Source organism: Macrotis lagotis, chromosome 2, assembly GCF_037893015.1.
Source record: "Macrotis lagotis isolate mMagLag1 chromosome 2, bilby.v1.9.chrom.fasta, whole genome shotgun sequence".
NCBI classification, from domain to species: Eukaryota; Metazoa; Chordata; class Mammalia; order Peramelemorphia; family Peramelidae; genus Macrotis; species Macrotis lagotis.
The window spans coordinates 230,097,856-230,116,183 of NC_133659.1; the positions used below are offsets into that span (position 1 = coordinate 230,097,856).

Consider the following 18,328-nt stretch of genomic DNA (forward strand, 5'->3'; position numbering starts at 1 on the left):
TTATATTGAAATACAGTTATAAAACTCCCCCACCCAAAATAAACAAGTTCATAGATCCCTTAAGAATCTCAGCCTTCTGGACTGCAATGCATTGAGAGTCTGCTTAGGCACATGGTTGTTGGTTGATTGATGTATTAATTGATTGACTGTTATACATTATTTACCTGTTTAGAAAAGTCTAGTAGACCATATTACTCCTAGGATAACATATTTATTCCTCAATTTGCCTTTAAAGCCATTCACAACCTGTCTCCAACCTACCTTTCCAACTTTATTGTATGTATGTATTTATTTATGTGTTTATTCATTCATTCATTCATTTATTTTTGCAAGGCAATGGGGTTAAGTGGCTTGCTCAAGGCCACACAGCTAGGTAATTAATAAGTGTCTGAGGCTGGATTTGAACTCAGGTACTCCTGAATCCAGGACCGGTGCTCTATCCACTGTGCCACCTAGCTGCCCCTCCAGCTTTATTTTAAATTTCTCTCCTTCAGGTGTGTTGTGTCTTCCAAGTATACATTATTCTAGTTTTCACTTCCATTTCTTTTTTATAGGAGCTCATTAGGCCCTACATAAAGTCTTTCCTGTTCATCCTAGGTCCTAGTATTAGATGTTAGGGATATAAGGGCAAAATCAAAACGGTATGTAACTCAGAATTTATATTTGAATGGGGGGGGGGTGAAGGTGGGGAAAGAGGCAATGTACATATATGCATATATATTCAAAACATATACAGATAAGATGCCTTGGACACTAGTTGCTTTGGGGAAACCACCATTTGCAGAAAGTGCTTAGTAAAGTCTTGGAAAAGAGTTTCCAAAAAGTAGAGGAAGAAGGCAGAGATTTCAGGAACAGAAGATGAGGATGGGGTGAAAGAAGAGAGGGAAGAGCAGAGAGGCCAGCACAAAGGCAAAGAGTGTTGGGTAGTGTGATAGGACCATCAAGTGCACAGTTGGAAGAATATGTAATAATTACATAATCATAGAATTTTAGAACTGGAAGGAGCCTCAGAGGTATTTTTTGCCTAATCTATAAATGAAAAGACTTCTCACCATAATATACCTAACACATAGTGCAATCAAGATCTCCAAGAAAGAACCCTGACTATTCAAGGTAACTCCTTTCACTCTCTGATAGTTCTTATTGTAAAGTTTTTCTAGACATCAAGCTCAAATCAACCTCTTTGCAACTTCTATTTATTGCTCTGAGTTCTTCCCTCTGAGGCCAACCAGAGCAAATCTAGTCGTTTCTTTATACAAAAAAACATTTAAAATAGTTTATGACAGTTCTTGTGTTCCTCCTGAGTCTTTTCTTTTTCAGAATAAATCCCCCCCCCCCCGCCCCACTTCCTTCAATCATCTGGCTTGTTCTTCTCTGGAGAACCCTTAGTTTGTCAATATTCTTCTTAAAGCTTGATGATCAAAACTGAACATAGTTCTCCAGATGAAGTCTTTCAAGGACAGAGTAAGTACAATGGAATTGCCACCTCCCCATTCCTGGAAGCTATGTCTCTTTTAATGTAGCCCCAAATAGAGCTGTGTTTTTTTTGGCTGTCTCATCATGTTTCTGACTCATATTGAGCCAGCAGTCCACAAAAACCTAGAACTTTTTTGGATAAACTGCTGCCTAGTGATGCCATCTCATTTTGCATTTGTAAAGATTTTTTTTTTTTGGTATTCAAAGGTAAGTTTTTGCATTTATCCCTATTGAAGTTCATCCTATTTATTTCTACTCAATCCCTTAGTCTGTCAAGATCCTTTTGGATCCTGATTCTATCATTTCCTGTATAGCTTTATGTCAACTGCAAATTTGACAAGCATGCCAACTATGTTTTTATCCATGTCAGTGTTAAAAAACAGTAACCCTCACCATGTCAAGCACAGATCCCAGGCATATTTCAGTGGAGACCTCCAGCTACATTGACATAGAATCATTAACAGTTTTGGGATTTGTCATTCAACCAGTTCAGAATCTATTTCAGTATTAACATCTAATCTATTTCTGGATCAGGAAGACATGGGTTGAAATTTCATCTCTAATGCTAATTAGCAGTCTCATCAGGGATAATTCACAAGCTCTCTGAACCTTTATAAGCTCTCTAAGACTAATCTACTAAGTTATAGATGGGATGTGTTCTGTTTTGGTGGATAGCTTTCCCAGTCAACAAAATTATAGCTCTTTATGTATAAATACATTTCAATTATATTGAATGATGATTTGGATTATATTTTCCTTGCTAGAGAGTAAGCACCATCAGGACAGGGGATTTTTCTTAATTATCTTTTTCTCATCATTCATGCTTACATTGTTATTCATAGTAGTCATTTAATAAATGTTGTTGAATGAGTGAATGAATGAAAAAAAATCACAATATAAAAGCTAAAGATACCTGATCCAATCTTTTCATTTTTAAAGTTTTTTTTTTTTTTTTTTTTTTTTTTTTGCAAGGCAATGGGGTTAAGTGGCTTGCCCAAGGCCACATAGGTAATTATTTAGTGTCTGAGGTTACATTTGAACTCAGGTCCTCCTGACTCCAGGGTTGGTGCTCTATCCACTGCACCACCTAGCCGCCCCAATCTTTTTATTTTCAAAAAAAGAAGAAAAGCAAGTTAGTGGCAGAGTTTCTAGTGGATTCTGGGACTCCTGAATTCTAATCCTATCTTTCATAATTGGATGTGAGCATCTGGTATTTTCAGATACTATATATTAAAGTCTTTCTATTCGCCCTATGCACTGAGATAATTTCCAAAGGAATAAGGAAATGGGTGGTCACCATGGTAGCTATAAGAAAGAGTTATTTTCTGGGAATCAAAAGCTGATAGTTCATGGGGAAAAAGTCTAAGCCACAATACCTTTGGTCAATGTGATGGGTCCAAAGTAGTTGACATCCATGATTTTTTTATCAAGTTCCAGGGAGATATTCTGTGCAGGGCCTTTCACTTTCATACTTGCATTATTAATAAGAATGTCCACACAGCCATAACAATCCAAGATTTCTTTAGCAACATCCTGGACACAGCTGATGTCTGAGAGGTCCAAGAGAATCAGTTTTGGTGTAAATGTCTGATGAACAAGCCAAAAAGATAGGATCAGCATGGGGATGGTTTCCCATCCAGGAGAGACAAGTGTTTTTAGTCAGAGAATGGCTAGATCTTAAGGGGACAGCTGGTTAGACAAATACTTCACCATAACTAACTTTTAGCTCACCTCTCTATAATACATTATAGTTTATTAAGCATCAGAATAATTTTGTTGTTCTTATTGTGAAGTTCAAACCTGTAACAGAAAGAGATTCTCCCTTTCTTTCCATCAGTGTAGATCAGTAATTTACAGTCTTTTAATTGAATTTTTTTTCAAATTACATGCATATATACACACTTTTAAAATTTTAATTTTTTTAAATTTGAACTTCAAATTCACTTTCTCCCTCCTTGTAAAGGTTAACAGTTTGATATAGATTATGCATGTGCAGTCTTGCAAAACATGAGTTCATATTAGCCATGTCTAACAGAGTATTAAAGAATTGTCTGAGAAGTTAAAAAACTTTCTCATAGTTAACATAGCTAGTGTAAGCATGAGGAATTAAATCCAAGTTTTCTGACTCCAAATTCAATGTTCTATCAGAGAATCTCAGAGTTGAAAGTGAATGAAGTGTTAGCTAGTGCAATTTGTATGTGAGGGAAGAATTATCTTTAAAACAATAGAGACTAGATAACCTTTGAGTGACCAGTGATAATAAATATAACTATCTGGTAGTACCCTGGAGATTCAAAAACAATATTATTTTTAAAAGGTTTTATTGAAGATTTATAGCTTGAAAATTCACCTCTCTCCCAAATCAAACATTATCTTTTTTTTTTTTTTGCAAGGCAAATGGGGTTAAAGTGGCTTGCCCAAGGCCACATAGCTAGGTAATTATTAAGTGTCTGAGACCAGATTTGAACCCAGGTACTTCTGACTCCAAGGCCAGTGCTTTATCCACTGTGCCACCTATCAAACATTATTTTTTAATAAAGAAAAACAGAGAAGCAAAAATAGCCCAATCTACAGACTCTACATAACAGTCTGGTCCAGTTGACCCCTGACTTTCTGCCCAGAATGAAGAGGAATGTTTCACTGTCTCTCTCTTGAATCATTATTAATTTCCAAAAAAATTCTTGAGTACATAATTCTTAAGTAAATACATTTCCATGTATTTAATCCAGAAAATCCAGAAAAATGTTATTAAATATCTTTCCAAGGGTAAATTCTTTGAAGTCCAAGAACTGACATAAAGCAACATGGAGATAAGAAAATCAGAAATGATTGTCGGTAGGGGTAAGATTAAGAAAGTTTTTGTTTCCAGAGATCAGGGAATCAGATAGTACATGTGAATGCAAGATGGTAGTAGAATCATGAACTATCAGTGTAAGAAATCATCCATCGGGGCGGCTAGGTGGCACAGTGAACAGAGCACTGGCCTTGGAGTCAGGAGTAACTGGGTTCAAATATGATCTCAGACACTTAATAATTACCCAGGCATGTGGCCTTGGACAAGCCACTTAACCCCATTACCTTGAAGAAATCTAAAAAAAAAAAAAGAAATCATCCATTGTTGAACCAGCCAGTGATTTTTGAGAGGACGTGAATAACAATCAAAGAAGAAAATTAATTTGTCTAAAATAAAAGATAAATTAATGGAAAAACCAGAAATAAGCCTAAATTTCATAATTTCCTATCTGGGACTTTCCCCTGTTATATCCAGAAGAATACTAGAACCAACTTGTATTCAATGAGAGCCAACTGTTAAATTTTCGATATTAAAATTTCAAAATAAATTTTCATTTATGCCTTAGAAACTAAAAAAAAAACACTACAAATCAAGACTTGGTTTATTGTTTTGTTGATTGCTTAAACTTAAGAAAGTAAAGGAGAAAATAGAGAATTAAACTTAAAAATGTATACTTTTTTTCCCTTGAAAACCAGTTATTAAACATTTATCAACACACCTCTGATTAAACCATACTCATACTACTTATTGAATCTAGGCCTTGTTCACCAAAAAAGAATATTGTCCTTCTCAGATCATATTTGGAGCTCTTTTTAAATTTTTTTCTTAGTTTTTTTTTTTCCAAGGCAATGGGGTTAAGTGGCTTTCCCAAGGCCACACAACTAGGTAATTATTAAGTGTCGGAGGCTGGATTTGAACTCAGGTACTCCTGACTCCAGGGCCAGTGCTCTATCCACTGCACCACCTAGCTACCCCTGGAGCTCTTTTTTTTAGCAGACATAGTTTACCAGTCATATACAAAAGCATTGATCTCATCACAATATCCTTTTTTTGCTCTAATCAGTATCAACTAATTTGATTACTTATTTTTAAATGAAGTTTTTGACATTTCAAGAAATGAAAATCTAATCTACCCTCAAAGTTTTAAGATTTGCCATCATGGAGGATAATAATTTTGAAAAAGTTATTTTTCAGGCATTGAAGTCATAATATGATTGAAAATTTTATCTAGAAATCTCAGAATGTAGCACTGAAAATAGGGAAAGGGAAAGGAATGGAACCTATTATTTCATTATTACAAGGAACTTAAAGGTGAAAAATTTTTCTCCACCAGGTAAATTATCACCTTTTCTGCAACTTATAGTCATAGAGAATTGTAAAGTATCTGGGATTCTAGCTCTGCTACTTATTAGCTGTATAATTCTGTTAAGTTGCTTTATCTTTCTGGACTCTCACCTCCTGAAGACAGATTTACTGGAATAAATATATGAGTGACCTTGCCAGGGTGTGACATTCTAAGGTACATCAGTGCTTTGAATCCCTGAGTTTGTATTTTTTTGACCTTACGATCATTACATTAGAGGGGAAAGCAGAGATCATTTCTGATGTTTCTGAATCTAAGCACTTTTGAAACCCTTAAGTTTTGCCTATTGTGGAAATCATTAGACTCTTCCTTCTTAAAAATAGAACTATGAATGTCATTATCCATCATAACTAGGAACCCTGCTATTCATTCTTTACTCTGTTGCTATAGGAATGCATATATTTCAAGAAGTCTTCAAATAATGGTGACTGCTATGAAAAGGGTAGCTCCAGCTTCATTATTGAGTTATTTATCTTATAATTAATATAGGGAAAGGAAGATTTTTTAAAAAAATTTTTGTTTTATGGTTTATAATTTAACTTAATTTAATTTTATTGCCGGTTACTCCAGTTCAGGCTCCAAACTTGGACTTTCACACCAGTCTCCTAATTGGTTTCTCAGCTTCCAGTTTTATTCCCTCTAATTCATCCCCAATACTGTTGCTAAAATAAAATCCCTAAAGCATAAATTTGACTATGTTTCTTTATTGATCAAGAAGCTTCAGTGTGTCCCTTTTGCTTACAGGATAAAATTCAAACTTTGATTTTAGGTCCTTAAAACTTCACACATTTTCTGAGATTTATCTTATATTATTTCCTTTCATATATTTGATACTTTAGCCAAACTTGCCTTTCATGTGAGGCATTCAGTGTCCAAATTCATTCCTTTATGGAGAATGTCCCCTCATTTAAGCATGTTCTGCTTTTTTATTTTTCTTTCTGAGAATTATCGTTTCCTTAAGTTTTAGCTAAAATACTATTTTCAACATGTCATTTCCTGAACCTCCTTATTGTTAATACTACCCCACCTTACCTTGTATTTGTTTTGTTTTTATTTTGCATTGACTGAACTTCTTATATGTTTTTCTCCAGGATAATGTATGTTATTGGAAGGCAAAGCTTATTCCATTTTTTTCTTTGTATTCCTAGCACCTAGGGCAGTACCTTACACAGAGTAGGCTATGGAAAAATGGTTGTTGAATGAAAGATTGAATTCCTGCCTAGTCTTTAACTACTGAATGGGAGTTTCCTCAGACAAACTGAAACTTGGGAAAGACCTTAGTTTAAAAAGGTTAAGACTTCCACTGCATTCTGGACCACATCAATTGTCCTGACCTATGTCTTGCCATTGGATTTTGATGACTAGAGGAGAGAGTAAGACTGATGACTTTGCATATCTCTACTTCACTTAAATCCAATTCATTTGCAAGTCAAGACATCATGTTCCTGATGTCATTGGTCCTCTTTGAGAATGAAAGCTAAACAATAGCAAATAAATAAATAAACAATAAATAACTAACTAAATAAGTAAAAGGCCTTACCTTGCTTGGATCTGCCACACTAAGCAGTGCATCATACAAGACTTCTAGCTTCTCCCAGTTCTTGCCACATAATACCAACCTTGCACCACCAGCATGGAATAGTCGAGAACATTCTATTAAAAAGTATTGAAAAGAACAAGTTAAGTATATTGTTATGGTCCCATTTCTCTCAGTTTTCTATATCAAAGAACAATAGAATCATAGTTTCTTAGAAGAAACCCCAGGAATATTATCTTCCTTCAATAGGGAATCAGGCAGGGATAAGGAGAGAGTAGAGCAGAATGAATTAAATTAAAGACAGAGTTAATCATAAGCAAAAAAAAATCTATCTCTGATGGGTGGAGTTTTAAAGGGAGGAATTAAAGGAAAGAACAAAATGCTAAGAATCTGATGTTGGGCACTAGCTAATGGAAAGAGAAATGAATAATGGAAAGGAAGTCAATTGAGGACAGACCATTAGTGCTGAACATCTTCCCTCTCAAAAACAATTTCTTATTGGTTTTTTTTTGGAAGGCAATGGGGTTAAGTGGCTTGCCCAAGGCCACACAGCTAGGTCATTATTAAGTGTCTGAGGCCAGATTTGAACTCAGGTACTCCTGACTCTAGGGCTGGTGCTCTATCCACTGTGCCACCTAGCTGCCCCTAACAATTTCTTATTTGTAAAGAGAGGGATGGAGGACAAAAAAAATTAAAGGGAAAAGATGGAGGGAAATTCATATTAGTTTTAACTACAGGCATGAATGGATAAACTCATGAAATGGAGGAGTGTAACAGAATTAGAAAGCAGAATTTAAAAAAATATTGTTTACAAAAAAATTTGAAATGTGAAGTTTCAGGAAGAGTTAAAATAAGGAACAGGAGTAAAATCATGTGTTTCAGGTAAACTAAAAAAAGGGATAGCAATTATGATCTCAGACAAGATAAAATAAAAAGACTGTTAAAAGATAAATGGGAAAAAATAAAAAATAAAAAAATAAAAAAGATAAATGGGGAAACTACATTATATAAAGTCATCATAGACAATGAATCAAATACATAGTTAATATAAGCTGATTGCTTTACATGAAGATATATATTTATATAATATACACATATAATATATATATATATATTACAGTTGAGAAACTCAATGTACCCCCTTTCAGACCTAATGAAGTATAAGAAAAAAGATAAACAAGAAAGTAGAAAAAGATTTTAGAATGAATTTTTGAAAAGTTAGATATTCTTTTTGTCTCTTTTGATTATTGAATGGGGACAGAAAAGAAAATATGAAGACATATGTGATAGTTTGTTTACTTCTTAGTGAAATGATATGACAAAAGAATAAAACTAAAAGCATTAATCCACCAAGAGAATAACTTAGAAGATGGTCAAGGTTCTGGATGATTGTCACTTTTGAAGTTACCCTCAGTTCTGGTCACTAAGCCAATTGAAAGGCTTCACTTAATCATGTGATTAGCAGATTTGAACCAGTTATAGAATGTCTATTCATATGCTAGAGTCTCTCAAAGGCACTTTTATCCTTTGTCTTCACCAATCTCCCAGAACCAAAGGGTCCCCAACTTTTCTTATATGGGAAGACATCAGAAACCCTCCACACATGTGCCCATCTTATATTGAATAAATGTCATTTTTAGAGTAAAGAACCCACTTGGTCCACTGACAATGAGATTCTTATGCAATGATCAATGAAAACAATCTATTAGAGGACCTGAATTATAACAATCTTGACATTCTTGTAAATGAAAAGAGAAGACAAAATAAAGTTGAGGTTCATTGAAAAGATGGTTCAGAGGTACTTCTTGGAAATAAAATAGAGATTTTGATTGCTTTTTTAATCAACACAAAGATACTAATAAACATCATTTTATGCAATATTTGGTCATCTCATATTATAGTGTACTTAATTAGCATTTGGAAAGTTGGTACCATAATTCATTGTGTTATATTGGATAAAATATTGAAGAAAATTTATGAAGAATTCAATAAGATTACAAATTAAATCTTAAGTATTTCCCTTTTCCTTCATTTTTTTAGGGTTTTTTTTTTTACAAGGCAAATGGGGTTAAGTGGCTTGCCCAAGGCCACACATCTAAGTAATTATTAAGTGTCTGAGGCTGGATTTGAACTCTGGTATTCCTGACTCCAGGGCTGGTGCTCTATCCACTGCACCACCTAGCCACCCCTTTTCCTTCATTGTTTGTTCTTCTATTTTCATCCTTAAAGCCTTTGGAAAGGCTTTACTTAGTTGGACTCTGCTTAAAGTTTTTTTCATATTTTTTGTTTTTACATAGTAAACATTTGCAGATTATCCCCACATTGTGAAAGGCCACTTGTAACAAAATAAAACAGTTGAGTAAATCTATAATATCTTGACTTCACCTTGCATGCAACATTTCAAATGTAAAACAACTTCCCCTACTTCTCTATTATTTAGATTAGAACAAATCTATTTCCTCTTCCTTTTACTGCTTGTCCCATTGAAAATAAAGAAAAATTATCTTGTAACAAATTTGCATAGTGCAGGAAAACAAACTCCTTTAATGACCATATAAAAAACTTCTACATTCTAATTTTGTCATGACTATAATAAATATGTTTCTTCATTGGTCCTCTTTAAATATAAATCATGATCACTGTATGGGTCACAGTTTTTACAACTTTCAATATTGTTTGTTTTACAGTGTTGTTATCATATAAATTGTTCTTCTGGTTCTGATTACTTCACTGCATCAATTCAAGTGTCTTTCTATGCCCTTTTCACAAGTGTCTTTCTATGCCTTCCTCATTTCTTACAACAATAGTATTTCAACGCATTCATAAATAACAATTTATTTAGTCATTCTTTAATTGATGGATTTTTCAGTTAGTTTCTAGTTTTTTACTATTGAAAAAAGAGAGGTCATGAATATTTTGTATACAATGACCTTTTCCTTTCTCTTTGATCTTTTTTGTGTATAGAACTAGCAATGGTATAAACTGGATCAAAGGGCACTCACTGTTTCTTAACTTTTTGGGAATAATTCAAATTGCTTTCCAGAATGGTTGTACTTATTGACAGATACGGAAAATAAAGAAAATCCTAGATAACTGGAAAAAATAAATTGCTCATAAGTAGAATAAGTTAATATGTCAAACCAGCAATACTAACTAAATTCGTTTATTCAATGACTTATCAATCAACGTATCAAAGGAGAAAAGAAATGAAAATGAAGTGATCTGGCAGTGCCAAATCTCAAATCATGCTACAAAGCATTATTTTTTTTTCTTTTTTAGGTTTTTGGTTTTTTGCAAGGCAATGGAGTTAAGTAGCTTGCCCAAGGCCACACAGCTAGGTAATTGCTAAGTGTCTGAGGCTAGATTTGAGCTCAGGCACTCTTGACTCCAGGGCCAGTGCTCTTTCCACTGTGCCATCTAGCCATCCCAAAGCATTGATTATTAATACAATTAGGTTCTGCTGAAAAAATAGATCAAAACATTGGAACAGATTTAATACCCAATATATTGAAGCAAATCATTGAATAGCCTAGTGTCTGATATATATATATTCACAGACTAGCTACAAGGATAGGGGTTCACTATTTGACAAAGACTACTGGGAATATTGAATAATAATATGTAAGAAATTTGACTTAAATGAATATCTCATACTTTATACAAAGATAAGTTTCAAATTTTCTTTAAATTGGTTTTACCTTCACTGCTTTATTCTGCTTTACAAGTTAATAATAATTCATCATTATTATCTGTAAGGTTTTATAAGCTAATTTATATCCTAAGACAAAGCTATTTTTGACTGCCATCTCTAATCTTGATAAGTGTGTCAAGAATTTCTTAACCCAGGTTCTTTTTAGTTTCTTTTGGTCTATCTGGTATGGTGCATGACAATTAATTTTCAACAGACTTTAGAATGAAATTATTATAATGTCAGTATCTTCTCTTTGTCATTTCTCTTTGTCTGTCATCAATAACTTGTCTGAATGCAACAGGATTGAATTGTTTCTACAGTTTTTCTCATTTTGATTCTTCTAATTTTGACCTTTGTTTTAACAAGTTGTTGGTCTGAATGTACACAGACAGTAGATTCAGGAACTACTCATTAGCAACAAATAATTTCTTATTTGTTAAAAATGCAATAAATTTAATTTTTTTGATGTTTGGTGCTCATTATATTCAATGCCTGTCAATATTTTTTTCAAAGAATGTGCTCCTGATGTATAGAAATTGAGCTATTATGGGGTCTCCAAGTTTTTTGTTTTAACCTTTCTCATTCCCTATTGTTGACTTATGTTTTCCACTACATTTTTCACTATCCTTCCTTATTACTACTTTTGTATTGAAGTCATTGATTTTCAGCATATTTTATTTTAATTAAAATTGCATTGACATCTTTTGTTTTCAAATAAGCTAAAACTTCAAGGAAAATACATTTCCCAATCTATTCCTATTTCCTCCCTGTTTCAGAGAACCCCTTTAACTAAGTATAACAAAGAGGGAAAAACCAAAAGTTCAGCAAGACTTAATAGCACATTGAAAAAAACTGATTACCTGTTATCACCCATCTCTTCAAATAAGAGATGTAAAAGAATGTTTTCTCTTTTGTCCTCCTTGGGACAAGTTTTGGTCATTATAATTTCATGATATTCAGTTATAATTCTTATATTATTTTGTTCTTTGTATTGTCATTATTATAAACTGTGCATATTTTCTTTTTTCTTTTTTTTTTGGCAAGGCAATGAGGTTAAGTGACTTGCCCAAGGTCAACCAACTAAGTAAGTATTAAGATTTGAACACAGGTTCCCCTGACTCCAGGATCAGTGCACTATCTTTTGCACCACCTAGCTGCCCCTGCATATTTTCTTAGTCTATTTATTTCACTTTATATTAGTTAACTTAATACATCCCATGCTTCAACACACCTGTGATTTCTTGGAATAAGAAATTACATTTGTGTACCAAATTTATTAGTCATTCTCCAAATTGATGGCATTTATTTTGTTCCTAGTTCTTTGCTACTGCAAAGAGTTCTATGATAAATCTTGGCATATATGGACTTTCTTTTTATCATTGACTTCCTTGGGTTATATGATTGTCAGTGATATCTCTGGGACAAAAACTATAGATGGTTTAATGGCTTTATTAGGTAATTTGAAATTGCAATCCAGAATGGTTGAAACAGTCAAATAGATGACATAATAGAGTGCTAGGTCTGGAGTAAAAAATATCTAAATTCAAAACCAGTTTCAGACACTTGCTGGCTGAGTGATAATGGGCAAGTCACTTAAATTCTGTTTGCTTTAATTTCCTCAACTGTAAAACTGTAATAATAGCAGCATCTAACATCATAGAGTTGTTGTGAGGTACAATGAGATACTATTTATAAGGAGTTTAGCACAGTGCCTGAGATATAATATTTGTCCTTCATTTTCAAAGAAGACCATGACATTAGGGAGGTGATGCCATGATAAGCACAGGAATTGGATTTGAGTGAGGGGGTGCTGTGCTAAGTCACCAGCCCCACTTTCTCCTCCAGAGTCATCTGTGTTCAGTAGCCAGATATGAATCAGGACAACTGGAGATGGCCCTGGATGCTAGACAATCAGGGTTAAGTGACTTGCCCAGGGTCATATAGCTAGAGTCAGATGTCTGAAGTTGTATTCAAACTCCTATCCTCCTGACTCCAAGGCCAGCTCTCTATCTGCTGCACCATCTAGCTTCTATGAATGCTCCCTCCCTTATTTTCTTCCTTTCTTCCAATTTACATTTTCAATATAAATAAATCAGTTTGCATATCTATCTTTCCACAATTCCTTCAACATTGACTATCCCAGTTTTTGTCATATTTGCCAATTTATGGGATTTGTGGTGGAACTTCACAGTTGTTTTAACGGTCATTTCTTAGTATTAGTGATTTGGAGAATTCTTTTATACAGGTGGCACAGTAGATAGAACACTGGCTTTGGAGTCAGAAGGACAGGAGTTTGAATCCAGCATCAGATATGTGATACTTACTAGCTGTGTGACTTTGGGCAAGTTATTTAACTCTGCCTTACATCCAGGGGCATCTCCATTTCTCCTGATTCATATCTAGCCACTGAACCCAGATGACCCTGGAGGAGAAAGTTAGGTTGGTGACTTAGTACACTCCACCTCCCCCCCATCCAATTCATTTGCTTATTATGGTATCATCTCCCTGATGTCATAGCCATCTTTGAGAACAAAGGACCAAAAAAACCAAACAACAATAGCTTGTAATTCTTCATTTCAAGATTGTTTGTTTATATATCCTTTACTTATTTATGGGGGAAGGGTTTTTTAACCTCATATTTTTTTCTTTTAGTTGCCTACATTTGCATATCAGAGATAGCAAAGGAATTTCCCCAGGTAATCATGTCCTTCTTACATTAGTAAAATTCATTTTTTCATGCTTTTCAAAAGCATTTCAAGTTCACATAATTGAAATTTATTTTTTTGTGAGGACTTCTATCCTTTATTTGGTGAAATATGAACCTCCAATAAATAAAGGCAAGTGGTCTGCTTCTCTTCTACAATTTTCATGAAGTACATGTGTTTGATGTTTAAAATTGTATTTGGTAAAATATAGGGCAGCTAGGTGGCACAGTGGATAGAGCACTGGCCTTGGATTCAGGAGGAGGGAAGTTTGAATCTGATCTCAGATACCTGTCACTTTCTAGCTTTGTGACCTTAATCCCAATTGCCCTGCATCTAGAATCATCTCCAGTCATCCTGATTCATATCTGGCCACTGGACTCACATGGCTCTGGAGGAGAGAGTGAGGTTGGTGACTTAGCACAGTGCCCCCTCACTCAAGTCCAATTCATGTGCTTGTCATGGCATCACCTCCCTAATGTCATGATCTTCTTTGAAAATGAAGGATATGGTAAACTATGTTTGTCTAAACCTAATTTCTGCCAGGTTGATTTCTAGTTTTCCCAACAACTCTTGTCAAATACACTGTTCTTCCCTAAGTAATTTATATTTTCAGGTTTATCTGACACTGGGTTATTGAATTTTATTATTATTTATTATTCTCTTTCTAGACTAGTCTGCTTTATTGAGTTTTATTTTTTAAATTTATTAGAAAAGTTTTGATGATTATTATCTCATCATATAATATAAGATTTGGAAGTACTATTCCCTTTTTATTATTACTTTTATTTCATTGTCTTCCTTAATAATCTAGATCTGCAGTTTCTCCAAATGAATTTTGTTATTCTTCTGCTAGCTCTGCAAAATTTCTGCTTGGTAATATGATGTCATTAAATCTGATAAAATAGTAGTACTGTCACTTTTATTTTGTTGGCATGGTCCATTCACAATCACTGAATTTCCTTCCAGGATTTTGAAATTTAACTGTCCTCATTTTTATTAGCATTTGTTCCCATAGGGAGCAAGACAATGCTTGAATTTCAAACAGCATAGACTACATCAATGTAAAAAAGCATGAACAATATAAATCCAAAACAGTGGGACCAATATAACACACTGAAAAGGTATGATAAATGCCCAAACATTTTGATATCAAGATACAAACTACTAAAGTCTAAACAATTCTCAATCATGCTCACTGTTGTAGCTTAGTATATATATACTTTCTCCCTACTTTCCCTAAAAAAGAATTTTTGTTGTTGTTCAAGAATTTTAAATTATGTCTAAATCTCCATGACCCCATTTGGGATTTTCTTGGCAAAGATTCTGGATTAGGTTTATCATTTCCCTCTCCACTCATTTTACAAATGAGGAAACTAAGGCAAACAGAATCAAGTGACTCACTCAAAGTCACATAGTAAGTAGGTGTCTGAAGCCAGATTTGAATTCATGAAGAATTTTTCTTGATTCCAGGCCTTGCGCTTTATCCACTGTACCACCTAGATTATCTGTTATATGTCATCCAATTTAATCAAAATCCCAAAGTTCAAAATAAAGGAGTATTCAAATATTGAGGAAGGAGATAGAAGATCCTGGGATAGTACATTTGTTGAGATGTACTAGTACTATAGCAAAAAAAAAAAACAACTGTTCTGTGTTTCCTTTATATCTGTATCTCTTACCCTTTTCCCACTCCTAGACCACTTTATCTGAGAGTTGAAGTGGAATCCATTCAGTGGTGCCTGCCTCCAAATTACGAGTTTGATGAGTCCACTGTGGACTCTTTAGGCTCCTAAATTCTATTATCACATGTAACATTAAAACAAAAAGCAAGATTAGTGACTGTTCATATGTTATATAACATAAAAATAAATACTGGTGATGGAATAATTGAGTGGGGAAAGGGAATTGCTTTGGTTGTGCTCACAGGAATTTAGGCTCTTTTGTATCTTTCCTGTAGCTGCTAAATCTCTGGAATTAAGGAATTAATTCTAGCCAAGCTTAGCATGACTTGGCATTCATCGATCACAATCATTCGTGCTTCAGAGGCATTGTGAACTTGGGCACTTGCAGCTAAGTAGTAGTCAATTTTTTTCAGTCTTTGAAAGGGAACTCTTAGAAGCATAAATCCTGTTGTTAATAAGTATTTGACTCAACAAGAGTTCACATAGTTTCAAGGTGGAGGTGACTACTCCTGAATGTGTCATCCTCTTTCCTTTACCCTGGATACTTTTTCATCTGGTCCAGGTATCCTATAGCTCATGACTTCAGGACCCAATGAGCTCTTGGGTAAGCATATACAGAGAGATGACAATTAAATCCATGGAATTTGATACAAACACTAAGCAAAATGATTAGAGGAATAAAAGAGGGTCCAGGACACTGCCTTGGAAGGTAGAGGACAATTGCATTTAGTGCGTGTGACCTGGATGGAAGTACAGAAAAGGATCCAGATAGGTAATAAGAGAAAAGGGAGAGAACATTGTGATAAAACCTATAGAGAAGAGATGATCAAGGATGTGATCAAAGGTTTTAGAGATGTGATATATAAAAAGTTCAAGAGATATAATTTTTGGGATATTAATCATTTTATTAATCATGTCAGTAGATAATTAAAAGGGGTCAGAGGTACTCTTAAATTTAAAGACATTGAACCCACTGAATGGGAGAGTGGGTGTTCCCAAAGGGTGACAATCAATTCTGATGAGTTAACAAGTAATTAGAGAATGAATATTAAAATGAGAAGTGGGTTTATTCCAATGAGGGATTGGGGAGACATGACTCTGCTCAACCAGTCTTCATCAAATAGACTTATCTATATGTATATTACCCCATCTAGGGTAATATAGACAAAAGGGGGAATCCATTTCTCCCCAGACCTATCTGAGTGAAACACAATGAGTAAGAATCCATTAATTCACCTAAATTTTCCCTTTTGATCAGATCTGTTTTCCCAGAATGTCTATCCAAGATCACACCTCTTTATTTGCCCTGCTCTTCAAAGCCTGACAATAGCAATAAGGAAATAGAAGGGGGGAAACCTTTGTCTTAATTCACCAATTAGTTATTAATATGAGAGAAATGATAATTCGTCTCAGAGAGAGATCAAGAAGGCAATTGAAATCACTGGTAACCTTGGAGTATACGATTTCAATTGAATGATGAGGTTAGAAGTTAGATAGTCTAAAGTTAGTTAAAAGTATAAAAGCAAAGAAAATAAAGACACTGTTTGGAGACAGTCATCTTGAGGAATCTGTCCACAAAAGAGAAGAGGAATACATGATGATAATTAGCAGGGATGAATAGATCAAGTGAGGGTTTTTGAGGATGAAGGAGAAATGGGTACATTTGTAGGTATTATATAAGTAGCCAGTATACAGGGAGAGATTGAAGATTAGTGAGAGAATGGGAATAATAGAGGGGGCAATCTACTAGAAATGGTAAGATGAAATGGGATAATTTGTGCATATAGAGGGTTGACATTCAGTTATCACTACAACTAGGGTTGTAACTGGACTAAATTATAAAATGTGTGATGCTCCATAATACAATGTTCATACTTTATCTAAATTTTGAATCTCTCCTATCACCTTATAAATTACCTTGTAGGTACATAACAAAATAAGTGGGAGTCATCATGATTACACCCAGCTCCTCTTTATTCTGTCAGAATAGCCACAAAAATGTCAATTATCAAAAAAGAATAACAGCAAGAAGAAAAAAAAACAACCCTCACTGGGAAAAAAACTTCACTAGAAACTGAAGGGGCCTCAATACAATGAAAGGATATTTTATAGTAACAAAATAGAGAGACCTCTTTATAGCCAAATACAGCATTCTATTCTTGGTCGTCTAGCATTTGACGATATAGATCAACATCTTTATGTAACTTTTTATTCTTTCTTTTTTTTTGTAACATGGAACTTTTTTGGTAACACTCTCCTTCTCTGACATTTTCTTCTCTGTCCTTTTTTCCATCTGCTACCCCACTTTTAATGTTATCAAGTCTTCTATTCTCAGTTCAGTGGTGAGAATGCAAGAAGACCTGAGTTTAAATTCTGCCTCAGACAAGTTTCTTTTAATCTCTCAACTTCAGTTTTCTCATCTGCTAAATCATCCTGTCTTGTTGGGAGATCAAAGGAGATAACAAATATACCAAGTTTTTTAAACCTAAAAACACTAAAAGCTAGTGCTATTATTCAAATGATTAATGAAATAAATTAAGGAAAGATTAATGCAAGTCAGTACATGTAAATGGCACTTTGTGATTTGAAGAGCATTTTTCTTGCACAGTTCTGTGTTTTGAATAATATGAATATTATTGTTCTTCATTTTAAGACAAAGTAGCTGGAGGTAGAATGGGACAAAGTGACTTGCCTGAAATCTCATAAATAGTGAATAGTATAGCCAGTCCTTAAGTCCAAATCCATTGTTTCGAATTCAAGTGTTCTTGTTTTTTTCTTTTCAATACATTACATAGCCTATTCAAATTCCACTATAATTTTGATCATGCCTCAGAACTCATTCAATGACATTTCAATTTCTAATACTCAAAACCACCCTTGAAAGAATAAATATGTGTATTCATAGTTAATATAGTAGAATATGTCTGGGAATGGGTTTCATGTTCCCCATAGTACTTTGGACTGAGGGGGTAGATTATAGGGGTAGATTATCTGCACTATATCTTCAGAAGTCTGTGTAAGTAATTTAAATATAGTGATTTTACTCAATAGAACTCTGTACAGAAGTGCTTCCAGAACAG

At 34.2% G+C, this 18,328-nt stretch overlaps 1 protein-coding gene across 2 annotated transcripts in view; it reads right to left on the reverse strand.

Annotated features, from left to right (window-relative positions):
* DHRS7C (dehydrogenase/reductase 7C) overlaps positions 1-18,328 on the reverse strand; it is an 88,668-nt gene that overhangs the window by 46,265 nt on the left and 24,075 nt on the right. For both annotated transcript variants that reach the window (XM_074225103.1, XM_074225104.1), the window contains exons 3-4: positions 7,174-7,286; positions 2,853-3,063 (exon numbers count right to left, since the gene is read on the reverse strand). In XM_074225103.1, coding sequence (XP_074081204.1) covers positions 2,853-3,063; positions 7,174-7,286 — 324 coding nt within the window. The remainder of the gene's footprint in view (positions 1-2,852; positions 3,064-7,173; positions 7,287-18,328) is intronic.